This window comes from Electrona antarctica (genome assembly GCF_951216825.1).
Source record: "Electrona antarctica genome assembly, chromosome: 12".
In the NCBI taxonomy this organism is placed as follows: domain Eukaryota; kingdom Metazoa; phylum Chordata; class Actinopteri; order Myctophiformes; family Myctophidae; genus Electrona; species Electrona antarctica.
The window spans coordinates 34,546,443-34,557,723 of NC_136793.1; the positions used below are offsets into that span (position 1 = coordinate 34,546,443).

At 44.0% G+C, this 11,281-nt stretch overlaps 1 protein-coding gene across 6 annotated transcripts; it reads right to left on the reverse strand.

Moving 5' to 3' along the window:
- Positions 1 to 248: 248 nt before the first annotated feature.
- On the reverse strand, positions 249 to 8,179 carry dph7 (diphthamide biosynthesis 7). 6 transcript variants are annotated; one of them, XM_079516194.1, is made up of 10 exons: positions 8,162 to 8,179; positions 6,572 to 6,722; positions 6,147 to 6,280; positions 5,979 to 6,066; positions 5,481 to 5,575; positions 5,085 to 5,239; positions 3,376 to 3,448; positions 2,942 to 3,007; positions 2,630 to 2,802; positions 249 to 1,322 (listed from the first exon to the last, which is right to left on the reverse strand). In XM_079516194.1, exons 2-10 carry the CDS (start codon positions 6,710 to 6,712, stop codon positions 832 to 834), a joined length of 1,416 nt encoding a protein of 471 aa, XP_079372320.1. In that variant the 5' UTR covers positions 6,713 to 6,722; positions 8,162 to 8,179; the 3' UTR covers positions 249 to 831. The 6 variants fall into 6 exon arrangements, with proteins under 6 accessions (XP_079372320.1, XP_079372319.1, XP_079372322.1 ...); XM_079516193.1 differs by having other exon boundaries at positions 5,085 to 5,242; XM_079516196.1 differs by lacking the exon at positions 8,162 to 8,179 and adding an exon at positions 7,057 to 7,181 and having other exon boundaries at positions 5,085 to 5,242.
- Between the last annotated feature and the right edge of the window lie 3,102 nt (positions 8,180 to 11,281).

The following is an 11,281-nucleotide window of genomic DNA, read 5'->3' on the forward strand; positions in this document are numbered from 1 at the left end:
GTGACTATCTGCTTGCCTTCCATATGGTCCTATCCTGTGCAGCATGTTGTGCCTCACCCCATGTTAGGTTTGCCATGTTCAGTTCAGAGGTCAGTTCGTCAGGTTGTTTTTGGCCTCCCTTGTTTTCTCTTTCCAGGTGTGGTCCATCTCAAGGCTACTTTAGGAATGCAGTGATCAAACTTGCACACCAATATAAATCTATTAATCATAAAAGTAATATGTAGCCTAATAATGCCAGACAAATGCAATGTGGTTTTGATGTCCTTTATAAAATATTATAAATGAAAAACAGTAATTACCAGTTTGGGGAGAAAATGAAAGTATACTTTTTGGTGACAAGGATATGGTAATATTACAAAATAAAGGTTTGTTCCACATGTAAGAAATTACATGGGTTAGTAGTTTCATTATGAGGAAGGCGTAATGCCAGCAGCATGAACAGACATTCTAAATGGGAACGCATTGGGTATCCCATTCACACATGGCCAGTAAGTGCTGATATGTCAGAATTGGTGCTGGTAAGACTTTTGTCCTTGCATGATAAGTAGCTGTAATAGCAACAAGCTATGATAAAGGGAAGACTGCTTCCATAAATGCCCACTGGTCATAAAGGTGGACAGGTTATGAGCTGAATGAATACAAGTTTTTTTTTAAACTAGTTTTATATTGCATCCAAACAAAGCGCTTGTGAATCATACTATAGGTTGTTCCAGTTTAGGACTGATGGTGAACCTTTTGTCCCAAATGTCAACCATCTTTATATCCAAGAGTCTATGAATGATATAAGCCCCTTTTATTTCACATGATGCTTCACCTCTAGATTTATTTACTTCAAGTCTCTGATAGTGTCAACTTAGTCAGAGCTCCTGCCGTGTCACCTGCTTGGTCTCCTGACTCACTCCCCTCCTGGGCCTGGGGGGAGCCACAGGCCTTCTCAGGAGCCCAGTCCCAGCGCCATACATGTAGCATATGGTCATAGAAAGAGCAAGTGGCAAGCAAACAGGACACAGAGTTTCCATCCGCTGCACTATTAAGGGGTGGAATAGTAGCGGTGGTGGATGGGGTCGGCGTTACGGCCTCTGGGATGTAGCGACCCTCGTCGTCTTCCAGTGACGTGTCAAAGCTGGCAGTGGGGGATTCATACTGGATCCTCACGTGTCCTCTGCCACTGGTCTCCACATGGCTTTTCCTCGTCTCCATTGTCTGTGGCGAGTAGAGAGGAGCAGGCCCTTCCAGGGTGACCTGGGACCAGTCGGCTCCATACGCCAGGGAGTTGTGCAGAATGTAGGAGGCAAGGCTGGGACACTCTCCTTCACTGCCCTCTAGAGGAATATAAGTAGTGATGGCATCAGCAGTGTTTGAGTGGTTCTCAAAAGGACACTTATTTGCCTGTGGAGCCTCATTTGAAAAGATATGCCAGGGACCCCCATAAGAATATAATTACGGTTCTAGAAATGATTTTCAACCATTTTAATTTCAACGATCCCCAGTTTGACATGCATTAGGCTACGGACCCCCATTTAATGGCATTTCTATATGATAGAAATGGGCTTTTAATGGAGTTTAATGGGCTTATTATAGGTGGGGAAGCATTTCTGAACAAAATATCAAATATCTAAATATTGAATCAAGCAAATAAAAAATGGTGAAAATGAACCCAGAAGTGACCCCTGATGGTCAGAGAGCAGTTTTAAAATGGTATCTATCCTGCGACGGCTAGACAGAATGCATGTACAGTTGGGTGCCACCGATATTGTCCCTTATCATTTGACCCATTTAGGCCTGACCTCAACATTTAAAAAAATCCTTCTAAATCCTCCAGTTTTCTGAAATAAATATTTTCACGATTTTTCAAAAATAGCAGACCTACAAGCTCGTAGCGCGCCACTCGGTGGCGCGCTATGAGCTTGTAGATCTGCTATTTTTCAATAGCTAAATTATAACAATGTTTAAAACACCAAAAGGGGTTCCCGCCCATACGTATGCACCTTAAATAAATGTAATTTACTTTCTTACCTGGGAGCTACTTGGTACAGTAGATCTAAGGTCCTACATTGTTGTCTGCCAAGCCGTTCTACAAAAGTAATAGTGTCAACCAGGCCTGGACTGTCCACAGGACGTACCATGCATATGCCCGGTGGGCCGACCCTCTGGTGGGCCGGTCTGGACCAAATGTTAAATTAGTTGTCTATCATTTATGTTGTACTGTAAATGTACTGGTGGTGTTAAGGGCTTGTATTTCAAGTATTTGTATGGGCCTCGACCCGAAAAGTCAGTAGAGTATCTGCACGCTGGTTGTGGTCAGGGCCAAATTCCGCACAAATGTCCAGAAGTAATTATACTCGATTCAGCATGGGATTGGGGGAACCAAAACAAAGCAGCGCTGAAATCCGTATCTGTGATCTAGAACGGATCACGCGGGCCAGTTTGGAACGAATACCGGGCTTTCCTCCGAGGTGGAAAGTCTGGTGATGCGAGGTCAGGTTACACTCACTGTAAAGCACGGCCTCTTGGGGTTTATTACTTATTATTATAACAGAACTCCATTACAACTTAATTAAGAGAGGCCTCACAACACTAGCATGCCTGAAAGGCGTTCCGACAGGCACATATCACATTCACACTTCACCTAGTGCCTGCTGGCAGTTGAGGATGTGAAAGTCGTTGTGCATGCAGGCAGCCAACAGCAGGTGTTCATGGGTGGGGTGCCACTTTAGTCTCCACACGCCCCCCCCAAGGGGGTTCTCACTGAGGGGCTGCCTCATGTTCCTGCCATCCCACAGCAGAACCTGCTCGTCATAGCTGGAGAAAAAACAAGTGTCTAAAATTCATGCACACAACACAATATTCCCCTAAGTATCTCTGAAGAGAACAGAAGGGTGCCTTTATCTTACATTCACATTTGTTATGAAGTATGACTGTAAAACACAGTTATCATTACCTTCCTGTAGCTAGGATGTGCTCCCGGTGTGGATTACTGTGTATACTACATACACCCATTGTGTGCCTTCAAGACAAAAAGAATGTGTGAATTTCCGGCTTTGGTTTTCATAAATGAAACCACTTTGCCAAGCTCTATAGCACCAAACTGCCAATGCATTCTGGCTTACTAAATATTGCTATTGACATTCACCTACTTGGTACATACGTACATGTTACAACTTACAATATCTTCCTCTTCACAAATTTGACTTGAGTAATATAATTTATATAAAACAGTGTTTTTAGATTTATATACTGTAAAGTTGTATAGCCTACCATTGTTATTTATATACAGTATATGGTTATGTTGTCTAGTTTCTTGAGGTAAACAAGGTCATTTTCTTACATACTACATATTGTTAACAGCTAACAAACCTGATTCTGGATTCTCACCTCTTGCTGGTGAAAGTGGGCGTGGCAGGACCGATCCGTAGATCCCAGCCCTTAAGTTTACAGTCATCCCCACCTGGTGTATTCCATAGACAACATAGCAACAATAAATGTAATTCATATAGTTTAAATGAACATGACCATGAATAGTCATTTAACTTTCCCAAAAGGAAGCAACACTGAGGACTGATTTTGAGACTGGTTTCGTCTTGCAATAAGAATGAATGGAGAACAAATCTGATTCTTTGCTCCCCACTCAGCAAGTGATTATTAATGATCATATTTGGAAATACAGTAAATCATGGGTAGTCTTTCCCCCTAGAAAACAAGTCTTGTCAAGACAACCACGTCTTTCCTGCCTCATTTCTTTGAGGGTGGAAAGACAATGCACTTTTAAACATTTAACCCCTAAAGCGATGATCTGCTATGTATTTTTAACACAACTGTTTATTTTATGTCATACCATTCTCTCAATATTATTATTTGTTATTAATTTGGATCCCCATTAGGTGGCACCAAAGTAGCAGCAGCTACTCTTCCTATAGTACAAACATTATATTTATTATCATTAGAAAGCTAAAATGTCTGTATTTCTTTCCAATAGATATCACTCAAGTTCTGTAAGTAACATCTGGTCCATTTTGGTTGAAAAGGTCACAATCATAATGTAGATGTACTGGACAATTTAGCCCTTTTTGGTACTAGTAAACCAGAACTTTGGATTTCCAATTCAACATGGGGCCAGTTACGCAAAGTTCTAGATATTCTTTTGGCTTTTCCTGCCTTTATTGATAGATTGATAGTAGACTGACAGGAAATGGGGAGAGAGATGGGGGAAGACACGCGGCAAAGGCCGTCAGGATCGGGAGTTGAACCCGCAGCACGCCGTCAGGCTGGCTCAGCAGCCTAGGTGCCCAGACGGTTGAGCTAACCGCCCGGGCCCAGTTACGCAAAGTTCTTGCTGCTGATTTTTGGCACCAGTTCGATATGTGGGACTTACATAAAACAGGACCCTGGGAGCAGGTCTAACAGCATACTTTATCGCTGATTGCTTAGTGCTTACACACTTACGTCATTAACTAAAGCGTCCAACTAATGGTGAAAGGGAACTCCCTTTCATTTTGAGTAGTTTTGGGACAGCAGCTCACATTGTTGTATTGTAGTATGGCAGGCCTGGGCCGGCCGAGTGGTCCAGGTACCTAGGCCTGACAGCGTGTCACAGGTTCGAGTCCCGAGCCTGACGACCCTTGCTGCGTGTCTTCCCCCATCACTCTCCCCCGCCCCTGTCAACTACCGTGAATCTATCAATAAAGGCAAAAAAGCCCCCAAAAATATATCTTTAGAACTAGTATGGCAGAATTGTAACATTTCAATTATCAGGAAGTCACCTTGAGTTTAAAAACCTTTCCTCCCAAGGAAGACCTGGATGAGTAATGGCAGAATTCATGACAATAGTAATGCATAATGGTAATAACGGCAGTGGCTCAGGGTTAGAGCGGTAGCCCCCCTCCCACTCGGGCTCCCCCAGAGTTAGTGTCGAAGCATCCTTGAGCAAGACGCTGAACCCCTGGCTGGTTGGTGCCTGGCATGGTTTCATCTGCCAGCGGTGTTTGAATGTGTGTGTGAATGGGTGAATGTAATGCTATGTAAAGCGCTTTGGATAAAAACTCTATATAACATTTACCATTTAAAAGTAATAACAAGAATATTACCAGAGTAAATCAGCTGAGTGTCCCAGTAGGAAAATGCAGAGATCCAGGCCTCAAAGTCATGGGCCTTCCACTGTGACACAGCTGTCAAACTGGTTGGACCCAGCGAGAGTACATTCACACAGCCTGCAGAGTCACTGCACACCACCCGCACATCACTGCTGGGGACACACAAGAAAAGCCCTCCCGTTCGTTTTGGTTTGCGTCAGTGTTCACTGATCCCACTACAGATTTCACTTCTCATTAAACGATTTAAACGATGTGCTTTTGATGAAAGGGAAAGGCTAGTGGAGACAAAGTAAAAATAGTATTACAAGCAGTAGTAATATTAAGCTACTAGTTATAACAGCTGTCCCACTATCATTAGGACAAGTGGTATGTCTGTAGCATACTGTATACCTGTCCCCCCTGCCAGTGGACCAGTCTAGTGAGAGTGCCAGCCTGTCAGCTCCAACTTCCAGGCTGCTCAGAGCCTTTAGACCCCAGTGGCTTTCCTACTGGACAGATACTCCATAAGAGCAGGACCCACAATCTATTTTCTAGCACTTCAATCAAAATTCAAGCATATTCCTTATCTTAAAGCTCTTAGCTGCAATCATAAGGTATTTTAATGAATACATTTATATTTTAATTTTTAACCAATCTGTATGGTAGCGTATGCTAATACAATTATATAACTACTAGGTAATATACAGTGGTGGAAGTGATCTCCCTAGCCGTCTATCGTCTAACTTTAGACCCTGGGGTCAGGTAGGTCACCAACCGGTTGACAAGTAGTACTGCCTGAAGCTCATTGACCAAGCAGGGATTCACTCCGATGTAGAATTTTGTTTTCCTACATGAAGGCTTTAAGACATAATGCATTTAAGTACAAGCTTTTTCACCCAAGTCTCTCACCTGACTCTCTGTGAGTGTGTACAGCTGGATGTGCCCGACTGCAGTGGCCATTCCTAACAATGGCTTCTCTGATACTGGTACATGACACCTGAAACAGGTACAATATTCAACCTTGCATAAGCATAAATGCAGATAACGAGGTTAAATGGTGACTACTATTTGTCTTACCATTTCAAATCTAGAATAGCTGGGGTGTCCACACGCTGCAGTTCAGTGAGGGGCGGGGTCAGGGAGCCCTCTTGGCGAAATTCAAACAGGTATAAACGACCAATCCGACTGGGAGTCGTAGACTCTTCTACTGCCTATGATTGTACAAGGGACAGGTGTCAGTGTGCAGTCAATCAAAAACCAAACCCAAAATAAACAATCATTCAATCACGTAAACCCTATGACAAGGACACATGTATTTTGTTGCTTGGGGACTCCGGGCCTCTATAGGTCCACTCTTTCAGGATGCAGAAGGGCCTGCATGGTCTACTTATGAATGTCTATCCGATATAAAGCTTTACAGAGTGCTATTGTGAGTTAATCTGGTTACTGGACCCTGATTTCATCATGATCAAGGTAAACCTCTATTATAGCTCATTGCTCACCCCATCTGGACTCTTCTGGAGTTGATATGTTCCACATGTCAAGATGTTGTGCCACTTTGGAATAGGACACCATTCCACAGTATCAGCACTCAGTTCTGTGTCAAACACCTGCAAACTGCGAGTCCTTGACTTCCAAGACATCGTCTGGGATCTAAAAGAGAGATATGGAGCTTCTACAGCTCAGTACGACCATAGCATTGACAAGAGTAAATAACAGTATCAGATTACACACTAATACACAGCATACATGTAGTATTGTATACAGACAGACAGCAGAGCAAGCTAACCTTGTTAGCTAATCTATTTGGTAACCATAATCTCACACAGACAGCCCAGCGCATAAAACAGAGCTGTCAACATTTAGACACCGCCTTTTAACCATTTATTGTGCACGGTGACGACACACGCCATATACCGGTAGCCTATGTTTATCATGAGATTCAAATCAAACGAGAAAATGTTTGACTTCAACCTGTACAACTCACACGGGATGCTACTGTCTGCAGCCTCCAGGCAGCACGAGCAGATCCCAATAATAAACTTAGTAAACAAACGCTGACTTCCTCAAACTCAAACGGACGTGACTGCATGCCTCCGTCACTGTCCGCCGGGGGCGCGTTCAAGAATAATAAACGTTCGGTCTAAAAACGTTCCAAACGACAGAAAACACGAGAAAGAATCGAAATATTTATGAAGATAAGAATGACAAACATGTTAGAACTATGAAGATTATATATATATTACACGTGAATACAACATATTATATACAGTAAAAGAATCAAAATCAAGCCACTTTATTATTTTATTTTTTTCTTGCGATATCCCTGTTTTATTCTGAAGAGATCGGTCGCTGCTCCGTTGCTGCTCACGGACGGCTTTATTGCTGACAACCTTGATGTGGCCAACTACTTGAATATCTTCTTTACAAACATATCAACAACTCTGGTTAACAAACTGCCCTCCCACTCTGGGCTCTTTGGTGTAGAGCACATTACAACCTTCTACAAAAACCTAGGTGTTTGTAAAGACGATTTTAAACTAGTTATGGTAACAACTGATGAGGTAATTAAGAAACTGAGTGCCCTCCAACCCCACAAGGCCACAGGACATGACAACATTCCCTCCAAATTTCTCAGAGACTCAGCCATCTCTATAGCTCCAATCATCACCCACATAGTAAACCTCTCCATCAAACAGGGACAGGTCCCCCAAGATTTCAAACTGGCCAAAGTAACCCCCTTGCACAAGAAAGGGAGTAAATTAGACCCCGGCAACTACCGCCCTATTTCTATTCTTAGTTCCATCTCGAAAGTGATGGAAAAAATAGTCTATGAACAGGTTGAAAAGTATCTTGCCACTAATAAATTATTGTACGAGTTCCAATCTGGCTTCAGAACATCCCACTCCACTGACACATGCCTCCTCTATTTGAGCGACCACATCAAACAAGAGGTGGACGCTGGCAAATACTGCGGCATGGTCATGCTGGACCTCCAAAAGGCTTTTGACACCGTGAACCACTCCATACTGGTTAACAAGCTAAAAGCAATTGGTTTCGATAGCACATCAGTGAGCTGGATGCAATCCTACCTGGAGGGGAGAGAACAGATGGTGGAAGTGAACGGAACACTGTCCCCCCCCCTCCCAGTGAGCTGTGGCGTTCCACAAGGAAGCATACTAGGGCCTCTACTGTTCCTAATATATGTAAACGACATGACTTCAGCCTGTGACTGCAACTTGTTCCTGTTCGCAGATGACTCAGCACTGCTGGTCTCGGACAGGGACAAACTGCAGGTTGAAAATGCCCTCAGCTCTGAACTCGGTAGAATCTGCACCTGGCTCGCTGATAACAAACTATCTTTACACCTGGGAAAAACTGAATCCATTCTCTTTGGCTCTATTAGTAATCTCAGCAAGGCAAATGGCTTCTTGGTTAGAGTGGGTGACAATGTTATCACACGTAAAGATGAAATTACCTACCTAGGTTCCATCCTGGAGGCTAATCTTTCCGGTGATAAAATGGCCACCAACGTAATCAAAAAAGTCAACCATAGAACAAGATTCCTCTACAGGATCTCCTCACTGGTCAACAAAAACACCTTGAAGACCTTAACAGGAGCCCTTGTACAGGGTTTCTTTGACTATGCATGCACCTCCTGGTACCACAGCACCTCAAAGGCCCTTAAAACCAGGCTCCAGACTTCCCAAAACAAACTGGTCAGGCTCCTACTTGATCTAGCCCCCCGAACCCACCTCACCCCTGCCCACTTCGACAGGCTGGAATGGCTTAGGGTCGACGACAGAGTACAGCATCTTGCAATGGGTCTGGTCCACAAGATTCGATACACCACCAAGATACCCATGTACCTGTCTAGATACTTCCTTAATGTTAACGAAGTCCACACCCACAACACCAGAGGGAGTGCAACGAACCATGTACAACCCAGATTCGGCACAAACAAGGGACTAAATTCTTTTCGCTCCTATGCCACTAAAATGTGGAACGCCCTACCAACTGTCATTAAGACATGCGAATCCCTTGACTCTTTCAAAACCGCTCTCAAAGGGCACCTACGGACGGCTGCAATTCGAAACTGGCCCCTGTAAAATCGGAATCCCTCAAACACGAACGCAATGACAACACAAGAGACGGTCGCGGCCACTCAGCCAACTCAAGGTATGGCCACTGAGCCAACTTGGGGACCCAACGCAAGGACAACACAAGAGATGGTCACGGCCACACAGCCAACTCAAGGTACGGCCACGGAGCCGACTTGGGGACCCAACGCAGCTCCTCCAAGGAAAACAAACAATTTAACGGAGCTGAACGTGAATCCCCCCCCCCCCGCCCCCCCCTTTTTTTCCCCTCACTGTATATTTTTCTTTTCCCTTTTTACCTCCTTTTTGATGAATTCTTTTTTGATGAATTCCTGTTCTGTCTATAGAAGTGTCTATTTGTACGTCTCTAAATGTTTTGATGATTTGAACATGGTGGACCCTGTTGGAAACAAGTGTAATGCTTAATTGGGTCGTCCACTCACAGTTAACAGCCTTTGTATTGAGTTTGTGCTTGAAATGTACTGTAATTCTGCAAACTGTTAATAAATTCTTCAATCAATCAATCAATTGCTGCTAACGGAACAAAGCATACAAGGGTCAAAGGTTCCAGCAGATATAGGGAGGTCACTGTTTGCAGATGATGGGGCTTTGTGGAAAAGAGGTAGAAATTTGAAACATATAATCGGGAAAGTACAGGTAGCAATTGATGAGGTGACTTTGACTGGGGGTGTAGATTCTCAGTGGAAAAAACACAGACTGTATTCTTCACCAGGAAAAGAATTGAGGAGGGGATGAAACTAAGGATGTATGGGAAAGAGTTAGAAAGAGTTGAAGCTTTTAAATACCTGGGAGTTGTTTTTGATTCCTGGTTAACATGGACAGATCATATCAGGAGAATAGGAGATAAATGTAAGAAAGTAATTAATGTAATGAGATGTTTGTCGGGAGGGATTGGGGAGCTAGCTGTTCATCTGACACATGCCTTCTCTATTTGAGCGACCACATCAAACAAGAGGTGGACGCTGGCAAATACTGCGGCATGGTCATGCTGGACCTCCAAAAGGCTTTTGACACAGTGAACCACTCCATACTGGTTAACAAGCTAAAAGCAATTGGTTTCGATAGCACATCAGCGAGCTGGATGCAATCCTACCTGGAGGGGAGAGAACAGATGGTGGAAGTGAACGGAACACTGTCCCCCCCCCTCCCAGTGAGCTGTGGCGTTCCACAAGGAAGCATACTAGGGCCTCTACTGTTCCTAATATATGTTAACGACATGACTTCAGCTTGTGACTGCAACTTGTTCCTGTTCGCAGATGACTCGGCACTGCTGGTCTCGGACAGGGACAAACTGCAGGTTGAAAATGCCCTCAGCTCTGAACTCGGTAGAATCTGCACCTGGCTCGCTGATAACAAACTATCTTTACACCTGGGAAAAACTGAATCCATTCTCTTTGGATCTAATAGTAATCTCAGCAAGGCAAATGGCTTCTTGGTTAGAGTGGGTGACAATGTTATCACACGTAAAGATGAAATTACCTACCTAGGTTCCATCCTGGAGGCAAATCTTTCCGGTGATAAAATGGCCACCAACGTAATCAAAAAAGTCAACCAAAGAACAAGATTCCTTTACAGGATCTCCTCACTGGTCGACAAAAACACCTTGAAGACCTTAACAGGAGCCCTTGTACAAGGCTTCTTTGACTATGCATGCACCTCCTGGTACCACAGCACCTCAAAGGCCCTTAAAACTAGGCTCCAGACCTCCCAAAACAAACTGGTCAGGCTCCTACTTGGCCTCACCCCCCGAACCCACCTCACCCCTGCCCACTTTGACAGACTGGCATGGCTTAGGGTCGGCGACAGAGTACAGCATCTTGCAATGGGTCTGGTCCACAAGATTCGATACTCCACCAAGATACCCATGTACCTGTGTAGATACTTCCTTAATGTTAACGAAGTCCACACCCACAACACCAGAGGGAGTGCAACGAATCATGTTCAACCCAGATTCGGCACAAACAAGGGACTAAATTATTTTCGCTCCTATGCCACCAAAATGTGGAACGCCCTACCAACAGTCATTAAGACATGCAAATCCCTTGACTCCTTCAAAACCGCTCTCAAAGGGCACCTACGGATGGCTGCAAT